Source organism: Neofelis nebulosa, chromosome 2 (assembly GCF_028018385.1).
Source record: "Neofelis nebulosa isolate mNeoNeb1 chromosome 2, mNeoNeb1.pri, whole genome shotgun sequence".
NCBI lineage: Eukaryota > Metazoa > Chordata > Mammalia > Carnivora > Felidae > Neofelis > Neofelis nebulosa.
This window is the reverse complement of record NC_080783.1, coordinates 181,198,482-181,214,846: the sequence shown is the minus strand read 5'-3', so window position 1 is coordinate 181,214,846 and position 16,365 is coordinate 181,198,482. Positions and strand designations below refer to the sequence as shown.

Below are 16,365 nucleotides of genomic sequence, written 5' to 3'. Positions count from 1 at the left end.
ATAGGTAGACAACACCTGTGTAATTAAGCTGGGCTAGAGACAGACTCTAGGTGGTAGGGAGGAGGATTGGGGAAGGCTTCATGTCAATAACCTTCTGGGCAAGGCATAATTTGGACCACTGGACTGCAGGGAAAGGTAAGGGGAATAGCAAGAGCAAAGGCAGTAAAGTGGAAATGCATGGAACTTACAGGAAACAGCTAGTTTGCCTGCAACAATAGATGATAGTTCTTTGAATGCACTATTAATAGTTATAATACCTACCATTTGAGTTCCTGCCATTTCAAGGCTGACCATTCCTCATTTTAAGCCTTATAGCAACCCTGTATTGTAGAATCTAATCCAGATGGGTTAAATAGCTTAAACGTGGTTACTCTGTTAAGTGGCATAGAGACAGAGTGTGAGAGGGGGGAGTGGCAGAGAGAGAAGTAAACACAGAATCCAAAGCAGGCTCCAAGTTCTGAGTTGTCAGCACAAAGCCCAACACGGTGCTCGAACTCACGGAACGTGAGATCATGAACTGAGCCGAAGTTGGACGCTTAACCAACTTAGCCACCCAGGCACCCCTGAGTTTTGAGATTCTTAATTAAACATTTGTTCTGAATCTCAGAGAAAAGAATATTTAAAGTCTAATGTTGAACTGCCTTTGATAAATTCTAACTACTCTCAGAAAAGGGGCCTTATACGAATAAGGCCAGTTTAAAAGGACAAAGTGGTATGTTAGGAGACACTGGAAAAGTCTTTTTCCTTGAATCAAATATTCAATATTGGAGCCTAATTTATATGTATCTGAGACTTTCCACTAAAATTTCTTTTTTATTTCCACTAAAGTTTCTGTTTGGAAAGGATATTTATACTTGAGCCCTTAGAAAGTTTCTCATTATGAGTGCTCTCAATTATTTTATTTTCAACCAGAAATGCCATTAGTTCAAAGCAGTCTCAATTGATGCTAGTTCTGGATAATTATGGAGATCATTTCACAGAATTTTTTTAAGCTTAACACAGATTAAGCAGTTATTCCTGGAGGCATAATCTCGCAGTTGCAAATATTGGTGACCTGGTAAACAAGTGCTTAAATTATAGAGATGAGGAGTGATCCTAAAGGATGAATGGAGGTAACATTTTCTAAAGTGAATTGGTAGTTGTGATTTGACGTAAAATTTCCCATGAAACCTCCATACATGGATTGGAAGTTGTCTGTCTATTCAGTAGAGATGTTCTCTGGAAAACCATTTTAGGTGGCTCAGAAATGGTGCCAGCCACAATGAAATCATTAAGTCACAGATGCACCATCTTCCTCATATTTCATTGAGGTCTCTTCTCAAATGTCGAATCAGAGAGGTTTGTTGTGAGCATCCTGTCTAAAGTAGCATCCCCTGGGGCACCTAGGTGGCTCAGTCGGTTGAGAGTCCAACTCTTGATTTCACCTCAGGTCATGCTCCTATGGTTTGTGAGTTCGAGCCCCACGTGGGGTTCTGCACTGACACCTCGGAGCCTGCCTGGGATTCTCTGTCTCCCTCTACCCCCTCCCACTTGTACTTTCTATAAAATAAAAGTAAAAAAATAAAATAATTAAAAATTAAATATAATAATTGGTCAGATATGCTATTAAGTAAAGGCAGGGTGAAATAATCTCATACGACTGCACACTAGCCCAGCATACCTCTCCCCAAGGTCCCCTCCCACCCACTAAGCCAAAAAAAAATAAGAAATGGAAAACATTACCCCAGAAAACAGTGTTTAAAAAATAATCATTTTCTCCTTTTTTTAAATTTAGGAACAAGTTCCAGTTCCGGTCTACCATCCAACACCTAGCCAGACTCGCCTAGCAACTCAGCTGACCGAAGAGGAACAAATTAGGATAGCTCAAAGAATAGGCCTTATACAACATCTGCCTAAAGGAGTTTATGACCCTGGAAGGGATGGATCAGAAAAAAAGATCCGGGAGTAAGTTTTAATTTATACATGTTTCAGAGTTCTAGCTCCAGAGATTTGCTTTTGAAAAATATTCTCCTACATTTTATTTTTTTTTCTCCTACATTTTAGAAGATGAATATTTAATTAGTTCATGCAAGAGACTATTAAGATACAGCAATTAAAGGGGCGCCTGGGTGGCTCAGTCAGTTCAGCATCCAGCTCTGGCTCAGGTCGTGATCTCACGGTCAGTGAGTTCGAGCCCCGCATCAGGCTTTGTGTTGACAGCTTAGAGCCTGGAGCCTGCTTCAGATTCTGTGTCTCCCTCTCTCTCTGCTCCTCCCCACACATGCCCTGTCTCTCTCTGTCTCAAAAGTAAACATTAAAAAATTAAAAAAAAGGATACAGCAATTAAGAAGAATTTTCATTAAAAAAAAAAAATAGCTGTGAAATGGTGTGAATTCTGACCATGTTATATGTTGTCCCTGTCCATGTATCACTTAAAAATGATTCACCTGTGTAAGTGTGCTGGTGGCCTTGTCTGCTGGGAAAGCAGTTTGGCAATATGTCAAAGACTTTCTCAGGTCTATACCCTTTGAGACAGTTAATTCTAAAGCTCTATCCTAAAATGTGTAACTCACTCCAACTCTTAGCACTTTATACACAAGATATTCACCATGGTTTTATTTAGAGTAGAAGTATAGCTAAGTAAATTGTTTTATAGGAATACATTGGTAGATTATGCAGCCACTAAGATGGTTAAGGAGTTTTAGTGATAATTTGGAAAATCTTACACCTATTCTTAATTCGTGGAATAATTTTATTATGCCTGATGAGTTGAATATAAAATTTTACTTCTGGGAAGTTTTTGTCCTCAGAGCTCAAGACATAATTTAATTTACTATGTTGATGCTTGGCTCTTTGAGCCATAGCACTGTTTAGTACTAGTACCTAAGATAATAAACTGTCTAGAATACAGACTTCTGAAATATTACAGTATTGGGTTGCTTCTTAAACCTGTAGAAAAATGCAGTGAACTTGAAACTAGGGTTAATGAAGAGATCTTTAACTATAACAGTCCAGTAAGTAGGCTGAATTTAGTGGTGGTTTTTACATATAGTTATTAAAATGAAAACTATCTTACTCTTGGGCTTACACTAAAAGCTGAGTTCAGGTACACAAATTTGATCTGATGGCTTCCTACCTTGAAGCATCACATTCTTCTTCGGGTGTCTTCTATAATATGTAGCTGCTTTATAAATGCAGTTCTAGGAATGGATTTGATCCCCATGTGGTCCATTCCTCTTTGCTCTGTTAGGTCTCAAACTCGGCACATTTCCAGGGGATCAAAGTAAGAGATTGTTGATGGAATAATGCTTATTAGGAAAAAATTCAGTTTGCATGCTCAGGTGGTAGGATTACAGGCAAGCCATTTTCATCTGTTCAGTTTAACACTGTCTTTGTAATGAGATTTTAAAGAGTATTTTAGATGACTTCTCTAAACATGCTTTTTCTGATTTCTCTCCCTGACCCCCAACAGGTGTGTGATCTGTATGATGGACTTTGTGTATGGGGACCCAATTCGATTTCTGCCGTGCATGCACATCTATCACCTGGACTGTATAGATGACTGGTTGATGAGATCCTTCACGTGCCCCTCTTGCATGGAGCCAGTTGATGCAGCACTGCTTTCATCCTATGAGACTAATTGAGCCAGGGTCTCTCGTCTGACTTTAAGTGAACCATCATTTTTGGTGGTTTTGATCTTTTGTCACTGAGCCCAAAGAGCCAGGGATTAGGAATTAAGATCATGCACAAAAGTTTCCTAAAAATTCCTGAATGGCTGCAGATGTTGGGGAAAAAATACGTGATATTTTAGAAACTTAGGGGGAAAAGTAGGATGGTATTTTTATGTAAAGCCTTGACCCAGTGTTTAAAAATATAATTGTACTTAGATCTTGTTATTGCTCCAGTACATAGGAATTGTGTAAAGTGTTACAGCAGCTGTATATGTTTAAATTGTGTGTGTTGAAGATTAGGAAAAAGATAGTGGTTGTTTTTCCTACATGAAATAATTTTCTTTTTCCCCCCACCAAAATTCTTTTCTGAAGTTGCTGGCATTTGGGTCAAGGTTTTATTAAAAGCTACATTTTATAACACTGGCACAAAAAAAAGTAGTTTTAAGCTTGTTTGCACAGTTCTTTTTTTCCATTGGAAATGGAATTCATTGCCTTAGGTCTTTTTAAATAGTGTATTATTATCGTTGGGGCTGGCTCTATGCTTGAAAACCAGTTTATTTATAACCTGTTATAAGTGCTATATCTGTTTGCAGTTAGGAAATGCAGAATTCAAAGTGATCTCCTAGCTTGTAAGCAAACTGAGATGCACTATCCCTTTTCTATAAAAAATGAGTTATGTCAAGAAACCAACTCTAGTAAAGTGGGGTTTACTATTACCCTTTCCTATGTGTTTTATCTAATTATTTTGGTTGTTAATATGGTAATAATTAAAAGTCAAGGTAAATTTTAAATATTAAGATTTCTGATTTATTGAGCTTGACTTATGCCACCACGCTTATGTAAAATGAAAGTGGCACCATGGTGAAACTGAAAAAAGTTGCTCAGTTGTAACCGTTTTGATTTATTCTTTCTTGTGACCTCTTTCCCTTATTGTCTTGAACCATAGCAAAAGGATACTGCATCTCTTAATAATTGTAGTGCTGAGGTTATTGAAGTTATATAAAACACATCTCAGTCTCTGTTTTTTGGAAAGGACAGTCCTGCTAGCTGACTGACAAGTCTAAGTCTAAGCAGGGAGAATTAAGATAAATGTATTTCATGTTTTGCACACAAATGCAAAATTTGTATAACCACGTGACTTCATAGTTGTGGTCTCAAAGAAGGAATTTTTCCTTTATCTTTTTCTTGCAGTTAATGTAAGAGCACTCTGAATCTCTAAGCTTCTGAAGTGTTAGAGGTAGAGATGGTCTAGTAAAGATGTAGTTTGTAATGTTTTATCCATTTAGCATGTGTTTATTTTTCCTTATGTACTCAAAGGTGACATTTGTTCAGCTCAGTGATATTATAGTTAAGAATCATTCATTAGCAAAAGGAGAAGCAATCTCAGTCTAACAAATCAGAAATGTTTATTTTATATTGAGTTGACTATTTGACTCTAACACTTTTCTACATACAAAACACAAGTATCTTGAGGGTTCTCCATTATTGCATTGTAGAGGAATTCAGTATGTCATAAAACCTTCTTAAAGATTTGACACTAGACTGTAGTATACATATGTTGGTTAATTTTCTTATGAGCCCCATGATGGAAAGACTTAAAGATGAGATTGAGAAAAACTGAGAGAAATTAGATTATCAGGTTCTTTTAAATTGTTACATGTATCTTGCTTAAGTTTTTGTTTATTAATTTATATCCACCCAATTACATAAAGCAAATTTGGAGGAAACACCTGAAGTTGTGCAATATTTTCAGTGATATATTACTTTTTTTATCCTGTGTTTTCTACTTAAACATGTCTGTGTCATCAAGTATTACAGTCAGACTTTCCTTTTTTTCTACATTGTTAAAAATGGTAAGTGAACTTTAAAAATATCATCTAATATGTTTCTGTTAGTTTTTATTACAAGGCTTCTTTCACAGAAGTTTGGCAGTAATATTGAAGGAACTAGTATTGAGCTGAAAATTTTAAGGTACTTTGTATTCTTTAATTTTGATCTCCATACATCATGTTAAGAACTATCAATTTTGGCTTTTACTAAAGTTAAATAAAGTTATAATACAGTTGTAAAGGGCTAGAGTTGATTACATTAGAATATTATTCAAATTATCTAATCTTTCTTTAAAACAGTGTATAAATTTAAAACAATGTACACATTCATAAATTTAATCTCTAGGTCTATATACTTTTTGGGAAGTATTTTTTATGGTGTGGCATTTAATACCATCTGATCATAACTTAAGCTTGATAGCTTCCAATTTTCTATAGCTAGAAATAATAGGTACAGCATTTAGATTTAGGCAAGATGTGTCCAGGGTTGGCTATAGGATTTGAAATATCTGAAAAGCCTGATCAGGAAAAAGTAAGATTCTTACCCTTTTAAGTGTAAACACAACAAGTTGTATTACTTTCAAATACTTGTGTAGTTGGGTAAACAAAAACTTTTTCAATTCTGAGTGTTCTTTATAGGAAATTTCTTAAACCAGGAGAAGATTCCCCTTACTGTTCGTGTCTCCTGTGTGATATAAACCAGTATGATTTTACAGAATACAGTGAGCATCGAGGTGACAAGTTCTTTGCGTACCACAAATCTCATAAGGAAGCATGCATTTTACAAAAGGAATAACAATAGTCAAGAGCAGACCTGTGTATACTCCCGAGACTGAAATGGTAAATAGTAAAGAAGGTAAGTTTCTTTGGCATAATTTAGAAATGTAGGCAGTTTGGTTACCTCTGCTTACAAAGGCATTATAGCAGTTTCCCATAGCCAATTGGTTACACTTGCATGTAAGGGCACAGTGGCCACTGTAGTAACCCCAGCTAATTTGGTGAGCCTTTAATTTTGAAATTAGTGGACATGAGAGAAGTTGGATTGGTTACTATCTTCAAATATTTTTAAAGTTACTCACTGAATATAAAGATCATCTGCTCCTTTTTCTGGGTGAGAGAAAGAAGATTATAACCCCCTCTTTCTGTACCCTCTGTGCAGCTCCCTTACTCTAATCTTACACTCTTCAAAAAGCCACAGACCTGGTTGAGGATGTCCCCCTCATGGGAAGCGTGGGTATAAGAGCCATTAGCACCCAGAGCTGTCTTCCTGACAGCATTTATATTAACCCTTTGAGGACTTAGCTAAATTCCTTCTAATTTCTTCCCTTTTGGTCTTAGTTCTAAATTTTTTGCCATTGAGGTCTCAATTCCATCAATTTCATACCTCTTTTATTCATGAAGGCTACTTGATGTTCCTGCTTCCTTCAGAAATGAATCAATAAACTATAGGCTAGCCTGCCTGTTAGGAGATTGGATCTACCCATTCATCTCTTTATTTATTTATTTATTTATTTTAAGGTTTTTTTTTTTTTTTTTTTTTTTTTAATTTTTTTTTTCAACGTTTTTTATTTTTATTTTTGGGACAGAGAGAGACAGAGCATGAACGGGGGAGGGGCAGAGAGAGAGGGAGACACAGAATCGGAAACAGGCTCCAGGCTCCGAGCCATCAGCCCAGAGCCTGACACGGGGCTCGAACTCACGGACCGCGAGATCGTGACCTGGCTGAAGTCGGACGCTTAACCGACTGCGCCACCCAGGCGCCCCTCCATTCATCTCTTTAAACACATTTTTTTCCTTGAAGACATACACAAATCTAGTTGCCTAATAAATGCTTGTTTAAAATATAGAGTAAAATGTCCAATTAGGAGATTTTCATTGTTGCTTTGAATATAGTGATTGACCTACTATTAGATGTGATTTTCCTGAGAGCCATTAAAAATGGTCTCTGAAATGATTTTTTCTTAGTTCTGTATATGTCAAAACACGTGGGGTGCCTGGGTGGCTTAGTTGGTTGAGTATCCAGCTCTTGATTTTGGCTCACATCATGACCTCACAATTGGTGAGATAGAGCCCATGTTGAACTCTGCTGGCAGAGGGGAGCCTGTTTGGGATTCTCTCTCTCCCTTTCTCCCTCTCCTCTGCTCTCTCAAGCATTTAAAAATTTAAAAAAAATGTATTTGCCTATGGTCAGGCATTGGTGTAATGCTCACAACTCAGATTTAGGGCTTTTGTTAGTAGTAATTCAAGCGAAACATAAGGAAAGGATTTAATGGAATAACTGTAAATGATTGTATAACAAACATCTCAAAATAGTACTTTTTCTAAGTGGTTTGAAAGCCTAGAGTAAGTTGATTTTATGTATTTAGGGGAAGTTAGTTGGACTGTTTATTAGCTCTGCACAAAGTATTTTTACTAGAGAAAAATGATTTTTTTTTAAAGATCCTACAACACATTAAGGCTTGTATTAAAATGATATATAGATGTTAGTAAATGAATGAGGCACATATATTTTGGCAATATTAATTTAAATATACTTCGTAAATTGTTAGAATTCTGAGAGCCTATGGATCTAATAAAAACATCCCACCAAAAAATTTAAAAAAAAATTAGCCCACTTAATTGTACCCAGTCCTTTTATAAATTATATAGTGGTAGTTTTAAAAATAACAGCACAACTGGGTACTCACTGATTATTCAGAAGTTGATTGTCCAGATAGTAACCATACTTTGCTTTTCTGTTTGTCCTTTGGCTATTTTCCTTGCTTTTTAGCAAGTAGATAATCCACGAATCCCTTCACACCCATTTCCTGATCCATAAAATTGTTGATAGGTGCTTCACCAAAATTGTACAAAAGGGATTTGGATTTATCTGCTTAATTGTCCACATTGTTTTTTGCTTTATCACTCTGAGCAATAGGCATTAGTTCAGGAGCCATCTGATTAATGTTGCTGATAGACTAAAACCATTTATTGTTTTCATAAAGTCTTTAAGGCAACTTTAAGAGAGATACTAACTTTCCTTTACATTTTTTTTTTCTTGAGAGAAGTTTTTGTCCACTGGAAGATTTAGTCATCTTTGGATGCTTCCACAAAGTTTGTTTTTCTCTGCATATGAACGAAACAGCATTATGAGTAAGGTATAGACTTTAAGCATCTGAAACTGATTGTGATCAAAGGAGGAACAGGACCTGTTTGGTTTGGACCCCTTCTGTAACATCAGGGCTTGTAGGCTCCAGATTTCTTGGCCTTGAGAAAAAGTTGAAAAGGTAACTGAGGGTTTGTCTTAAGAGTCTGGTCCTAGTGGTGAACCGTGAGATTTGGTTGATTTTGAAAAAGTAATGAACCCCATTTCTCAATCGGCCTCATAGTACTTAATCTAGGCCTTCCAAAAGCAAGTTTTAGGCATTGTGTAAATTCGGAAACCTGGATTATGCTATCAGAAAGACATAGGAAAAAGAAACCATTGAGATTGGCCTCTGGCACTGTCCATTCTAGAGGTGTAGTAATAGGCTACATTCTGCCAGTTCCAGAACCATGTCACATAGACAAAATGCTCCATGTGTTCAAGCCAAGGATTCTGGTGTTTGAGCTATTATCCAGTACTTTTTCCACCCTTAATAGTGGCCCAGGGGCCAATATAAGTCAGACCCAGCTTTAAACTGATAATTTTACAGTTTGACCAGCAGTTCAGCAAAGGATGGGCTTTAGAATTCAACTGCCTGGCTTTAGATCTTTCTATTGTATAATACCTGTGTGATTGTGGGCAAGCTATTTAATCTGTATCTCAATTTTCCCATCTGTAAAATGGCAGTAATAGCCCCTTATCATAGGGTGGTTATGAGGATCAGATACACGTAAAGTGCTTAGACTAGCAACTGGTAAATAGCGAGCACTTGATATTAGCTGTTATTCTTCCCAGAGCATATGGTATCTGGTGTTCTGACCAGTTTGCTAATGATGTGAGGAAAACAAAACCCAATCCAGTGAATTGTGAGGTATTGCCTGTGGTTTGTCTGATTAAACTTGAATGTCAACTTTTAGAAGTCCATAGCAACCTTCAATAACTGTCTTCCCAAAGGAAGGGCTCTACTGTATTTTGTCACTTAACAGTTGGCTTTATACAGTAGAAGCAATTCATAGATTGCTCATTTAGAAATGAATTCTCAAGGCCTAGATTTCAAAAGAGCTTTGCTAACCTAAACAGAAAGGCGTTTTCCAACCTTGGAAAGCTGCATCTGAGAGGTGTGTGTGTGAGAGAAGTTCCCTTTTTTGCCTGGTATCCAGGTACCTCTCATTTACAGTGAATTAGTATGATGGTGCTAAGGATATAGACAGTTGTTGAAAAGGCACACTATTAACGCTTTAAATTTAAAGCAAAGGAAAAGACTTGTCTACTTACCATGATCTAAGAAACTTAGGAGTAACTCCAGAGAACTCTCTGGATGTTTTTTTGATTCTAGCACTCAGCAGGCCGAGGCTTTCTGAAAACCTCCTGGGTGCTATTCTTCAGTTGCTGGGACTCTTCCACCTGGGCCTCAGCCAAGTCTTGGGTTGGCATTGGCCTTTTAAGGGTCCTGGCTTTGCTGTCAGGTTATGACTTTTTGCTGTGAATGACGAAAGCTGTCTTGGAAACATTCCCATTCGGACTTGAGAGATAAGGATTAAGGAATCCTGCCAACACATGGGAGAGCTGATAGGGACCAGCATACTGCTGGAAGCCACTTTGCCAGTCCAAGGGCCTATGACCAGTGAGAGGCAGAGGTAGACTTTCCATTCCCAGGGGCCTGTTTAGATCATATTAAACAGTTACTACTTCCTAACAATGGAGTTCCTTTGTGTAACAGGATTTAGGTTTTCCCAAAATAAAGATTATTTGCTCTCCAAGTGTGCTGGGCTATTACAGAGGTCTTTGATTGAGAAAGCCAGTCATTCCTGGTTAAGTTGCTTGGGGATACAAGGCTTTGGCAAAGGATGGGGAGGTATATATCTTGCCTCATTTTGGAGATGAAAAGCCAGAAATGTACTTGACCAGAGTACTGTTGACAGCAGGAAAGAGCCTTAATCTAGTGCAAATTACTAATTATTAGAGGATCCATGACTTCCCAAGGTCACTCTGAAAATTGGTAGCAATCCAGGGACTAGAATTGAGGTCTCCTTCTCGGCCAGAATTCTCCACCTGATGTCTGCCTCTCCAGGGCAGATGTGCTGGAAAGCTGCACTACTTAGAGAAACACCAACCAGAAATGGCTCAAGACAGAATGAGATGCCCAGGACAGAATTTTCACCTTCAAAGCCTCTGTACAAGGATATGGTATTAGACACCTGATGTTTTCACCCTACTTCCCAAACATGTTTTTAATAGACTATCTCAAGCCGCAGGGGGCATAAGGGAGACAAAACCCACTGATTTCACTTACTAGTCAGACTGCAGCCGTGGCAACAGAGATAAGGTGATGTAGGCTAATTAATGAAGCTCAGCAGGAAATCAGTAATAACATTGACAAGAAAAATATCCTGGCATAATTTTTAAAAAAAATAAAAGTGCCTAAAATGAAAAGTTTTTGTTTTGTTTTTAACTGCAGTTTTTGCCAACTGTGCTTGGTATTCTGTGACCAGTGCTGTTTACTTTTTATACAGTAGTGTTAGTGTTCTAATATGTGAGGGAACCACAAAAGGCCACCCTCATTCAGTAGCCTGGTTGTAGTCACCCCTCTCACACTACCCTAACAACCTAGAAATAGGCTGATCTCCCAGAATCCAGGCTGTGGAGGAGAGAGAACCTACAAAGGACTTGCTCTTGGTGTAGAGCATTCTTGTGTCTAGTTCTAACAAAAAGAGAGTTTTCTTTCATGACATTTCTGCTTTGACAGTACTAAGTGCTGCAAGATGATCTTGAATGAGGGTTTTCTGCTTTGTTTTTCTAATGACAATCTGCTTTGCTTAAAACCTAGGACTTCATTCGTATTAGTCACAGAAGACTGGTTGGCTGTATGTTAACCTGCCCCTGGCAAGTGTTAAGTGTTTACTAAAAATCCAGCAATGCTGGAAGATTGGAAAAGCTCTGTGGTTTCTCCCTTACAGAAATTGCATTCATCATGTATTTGAGGAGTCACGTTTCACAGATGAATATTTTTACTGTGTACATGATTTTTCCCTCCAGGGAAATGGTTAAGTTGAAGTATGCTGTCATTAGCTTGTGAATAGTAAAACTTGGTGTTGGTCACTAAACTTGAATTCTCCCTGTAACAGTCCCAGAGTTTGAAAATTCAGATGCTTTTAGGGGCCAGAAGGGTAATATAAGTGTTTAAAGCAGTCCCTACTCAGTTCCAACTGATTGTTGCCTTATTTTCTTATAGGGATGAGCCCAGTGTTGCTAGATTGGATTTTCTTTTTAAATAAGAGGCCAGAAACCAGATTTTTAGTGAAATCTCCCCATTCTTAAATGTTAATAACTTACTCTAAAACATTTTAGACATGTTGTCTAAATAAGACAGACCTGGGCCACATGGCTTCTGATCGGGACTTTCTGCCTTGCCCAAGAATTCAAGCAACATATTTTACTGAAATAGATGTTGCATGATCTCTTAAGTTGTGTAAGTTTTATTAAATATCTTTTTTTCTCTTACTAAAAAAATCTAAAACATATACAACAGGCCAAGAATAACCATTCTAAGAAAAATGCTGTCAGTAAATAAATGTACCTTGGAGTGAAATACAGAAGATTTTTGTTTCGTAAATTATTCCCAGTTGTTTCAGTTTGGCATACAGTGAGGATGCAGACTTGTGTCTGAGAACCTCCCCCCAACAGAAGGGCCACACAGCTCCCCTTCCATCCCCCCGGGAAACCCCTATTTCTTACTGGTGAATATTAATATATTTTTTTCCTACAGATGGACTCACATGTCTTTTTAGTGAGACAACTTTCATTTTTTTTAATTGGAGAGTTACTGAGGGAATGAAAATGAAGTGTAAGACGTAAGGTAGAGGGTGTCTGTATGCAACGTCTATGCCCACCCCTCAGAAGCCTTGAAGCTTTTGAGGTACAGACCCTCCGAAGGGTCCTTTCAGCCCTGGAAGCTGAGACCTTGCTGAATTTTGAAAAGCAATTTGGTCCTGGACATCATAGATTTACCTCCAGATTAGAATGGGTTAAAACAGATTTACAGGTGGTTGGTTACTTTTTTTTTAAGCCAACTGTGATATCATTACTGTATTTCTAACATGTAAACTCTTCATACATTCTCTTAAACATCACAGTGAAAAACAAGTACCCGTATGTGTGATAGGGCAGGCAGAGGGCTCCACCTGCTCTGTCCTTGGTAAAGGCTCTTGGCCACACTGGTGAAAATGCCGACTTCTCTTCTGCATGAATACAAATGTTGTGCCATCCCACTGGAGCACCGGTGGACCCCGAAGGCAGGGCAGGGGGAGGGGATCTTTTTGAAATGTTTCCAGCTCTGTCCAGCTGTCTTCCAGCCTGGGAATGCTGCATAAAACTATAAAGACACTGATGAGACCATGGATCTGTTGCCATTCTCTAGGGAAGACTTGGCTTGGAGTATGGCTGCCTGGATTCTAAAATGTGTCCTTGACTCCATGGAGTAATTCTTGTAGTTTTGCCTGGAAGAGACCAGAGAATCAAACATAAAGGGCTGCTCGAGGAAGTACTTTTCCTTCAATCTGAACTATAGGAACCTACTAGGCCAAGGAAGATTTTTAGAAGCTTAAATCCTGGTCTGTCTAAAAGAGTTGGGCCTTGCCCAGTAGGGATTAACAGAAAGGATGGGTAGTCCCTCACCCTCTGGAACCAGTCTTATTCCTGTTGAGTCCCCAAGCTTGAGGGAATGATTTGAAGAAGTAAATCCATGAGGCTGGAAGGCAGGAGACCTGGGTGTGACCAGGTAGTTGTGCTGTGACCCTGGGTAATTCACTCCCTACTTCTGGGATTCCAATTCTCACTGGCAGATAATGAGGGAATTGCCTTCTACACCAGGTGAGAGCTGGGTACCCAGGGACACAGGCCTGGCTTCTGGACTGCCATAATGCCCTTGCCAGCACCCTCTCTTCCTGTGTCCTGTGCTCCTCTGCCACCAACCAGGGTGAAGCTCCTGAGGGGGTAGGAAGACCAAAGCTATTCAAGCCTCCAGCCTTACTTGGCAGTTTCCAAGAGTTTGACAGCCTCTTCGTTTCTGCCTTGCTCCATGAATAGCAGGGCCAGCTCCAGCAGGGCATTTGGGATCAAGTAGTGGTCATACTTAATCTTCTTTTCACTGTGGGACAGAGGAGGACATGTCTTATAGGCTCTGCCCTTGAGACATCCTATAGGTTCTTGAGCCTTCCCCCAGAGGGAGGATCTAATCCATGCCCTCAAGTGGGGTTCCTGATAATGAATTCTGGTTGGAGAAGGTTTCCCTTCATAGCCACAGAAAGGCTTAAGATTCACTGCAGAGGCTTCCAGTCCTCTGCACCTAGAGCCCCCAATTCCCTAACAACTTCTGGCTCATGCCATGTATTGCCCATGCCTGCCTCTGTCCCCAATGCCCTTTGTCCAGGTTAAATGATTTACTAAATTGGGAAGTCTATGGTCTCCATTCCGGCCCTTCTGACTCACTCTCTTTGGTCTGCCAGAGATATCCTTTTGAAGCCCAAATCTGCCCTGCCCAGTCACCTTCCTGGATCTTTTCTGTCTACAGGATTAAGTTCAGCCATGTAAGCAAAACATCCAGGACTTTCTCAGTCTAGTCCCCCTTATTTCATCTGTACCTTTTCCCTCTATAACTTCACCGAGGCAGCAGAGGACCTAATCACTGTCACCCCAACCTCAGGTATTTTTCCTGTGTCCAGGCTTTTTTTGCAGAATGCTGTACCTACTCTACTTAAAACTCCTGCCTTTCTTTCTCTGCCTGATGGAACTTCCCAGTTAAAATGGCATCCCTGAAAAGCCTTTCTTGGTATCTTACTTTACGTATAGGTCCCTCCTCAGGGCACCTGCTGTCCTCTCTGCTTTCCTGTAATAGCCCTGGTCATACCAGATTGAGTTGCCTATAGCTGTCTATCTGTAACATTTGTGCTCCTCAAAGGTGGAATTGAATTACAAACTCCAGGAGGCACCATTCACCTGAAACTTTTGTGTGGATGCACCCCTGTAGTTGGGCAATCTGGTGGCCCTAGGGGATGAGGTCTGAATGATCTCTGCCCAGCAAGGATCCTGGCGTAGAAGAGACACTCGTAAAAGTGTAGTGAATGGGGGTAGGCTAGGGTCAAGCACTGGAATGCATGTGAGGAAGGAGAAACCCAATTCTACCCAGGAGATGTGGGCCCAGCAGTAGGCCATCTGGAGTGGGAGCAGCCTCAGAAGCACTTACTTGGAAGAAATGCTCCTGAAGTTCTCCTCAGCCTCCTGAACACGGCCGAGGTATTTCAGACAGAGGCCTTTCAGCAACTTCACCAAGCATTCATCATCCACTGAGTACTCATTCTCTGAGAACAGGGGAGTGAGGGAAGACAGGCTTGTTTATTTCTGCAACAGTTCCTGCATGGAGCCCCTACTCTGCTGGGCCTTGGGGACAGAGAGTTAACTCACACATGGTCCCTGTCCTCAGCAAGCTCACATCTGGGAAGTAAAGACAGATACTGAGACAATGACCGTACAGTGAGATTAGGATTGACTGAAGGAGGCCCAGGGGTTGTGGGAGCCCAGAGGAGGCCTTGACCCTACCTGGGGGACAAGGGACAGCTCAGAGAAACTGCCACTGAAGCTCAGTCTAGAAAGGCAAAGGTTCATTACCTGGGTAGAGGAGGAAGGACATTTTTGGTAGAGGGAAACTTTAAAGACCTGTGGTCTGACTCAGCCTAGCAAATTCAAGGGCTTGAGGGTAGTCACCTGGGCCCTTTTCCAGCGTCTCTTCAGCTTTGGTGATAATCTCAAGTATCCCATCTGTGAGTTCAGGCTGCTTCCCAATCACAGCGTAGCCATTCCAAATGTACATCATTTCCTGAGGGTAGGGGAGCAAGTCAGTCAGGTTTCCTCCCCAGTGGAGCCTTGGTTTCCCCAGCTGTAAAATGGGCAGCTCAGATTAAAAGCCCTTATAGTTTTAATCTTTTATGCCAAGTCTCAGCCCAGCCTATGTAGTTGTGGACTTGAAGGGATCATGGCAGGGAGCCTCATCACTTTTTGGGATCTCACCTTACACCAGTGTGGATTTAAGATGGGCCCATATCCTTGATGTTCTGCTCACAGCTGCACATAGGTTTCAATTACTCCTCTGTTCATGGCTTCCCTGGGTGTTCAGCTCTTCCCCAAACCTCTCTGTCAAAACTCTTTCCCCATACTTTGAGGACCAGGCCTTGACCCACACTCTCCAGGAAGTCCTCCCTGTTCCAGCTGGCAGGATAAATATTGGAGGAACCATATTTACTTAAGCACTTCAGGATTTCCAATAGCTCTTAAGACTGTGTCACCTTCTCTTTTCCCCCAAGGCACTGGGCTTGAGTTACCCTCATAAATACTATGAAACACATCTGGATTCCTTTCTTTGCCTCAACTCTCAGGAAGCTCAGAATACTAAATTAAATATTCATTTATAGTAAATGTGTTAGCATTTCCTAAACTATGAAACCAGGGAATAGATGTGGAAGTGATTTGTATACAAAAAGTTCTATAAAGATGTTATTATGTTTCTTGTTATACTCCAGGGATGGAATTTAAGTTTAGAACCAGTATTCCTCAAAAGGTTTATATGGTCCCAAGTTAGCAAATATTCCATTAAAAAAAGAGGCCTGTGGCCAGTTAGGGAAAAAATCATCTTCATGCTTATTCTTGAAGACTTACAACATATTATTACATAAAGGCTCCAAAAGGTATATACAGCAAATAAACTTTTTTA

The 16,365-nt window shown here is 39.7% G+C and overlaps 2 protein-coding genes across 14 annotated transcripts in view; one reads left to right on the top strand and one right to left on the bottom strand.

The window, feature by feature from the left end:
* Window positions 1-5,720, top strand: part of RNF11 (ring finger protein 11) — a 39,319-nt gene extending 33,599 nt beyond the window's left edge. The window contains exons 2-3 of the mRNA XM_058717414.1: window positions 1,775-1,944; window positions 3,452-5,720. Of these exons, the coding sequence (XP_058573397.1) occupies window positions 1,775-1,944; window positions 3,452-3,623 (342 nt within the window). The 3' untranslated portion in view covers window positions 3,624-5,720. The remainder of the gene's footprint in view (window positions 1-1,774; window positions 1,945-3,451) is intronic.
* A 6,343-nt stretch (window positions 5,721-12,063) lies between these two features.
* The window catches only part of TTC39A (tetratricopeptide repeat domain 39A), a 54,200-nt gene continuing 49,898 nt past the window's right edge, over window positions 12,064-16,365 (bottom strand). For 10 of the 13 annotated variants that reach the window (XM_058696087.1, XM_058696095.1, XM_058696151.1 and 7 more), the window contains 4 exons: window positions 15,363-15,534; window positions 14,845-14,959; window positions 13,633-13,749; window positions 12,064-13,099 (listed from right to left, as the gene is read on the bottom strand). In XM_058696087.1, the coding sequence (XP_058552070.1) occupies window positions 12,976-13,099; window positions 13,633-13,749; window positions 14,845-14,959; window positions 15,363-15,534 (528 nt within the window). In that variant the 3' untranslated portion in view covers window positions 12,064-12,975. The remainder of the gene's footprint in view (window positions 13,100-13,632; window positions 13,750-14,844; window positions 14,960-15,362; window positions 15,535-16,365) is intronic. The other 3 variants (XM_058696102.1, XM_058696138.1, XM_058696111.1) reach the window with 2 other exon arrangements.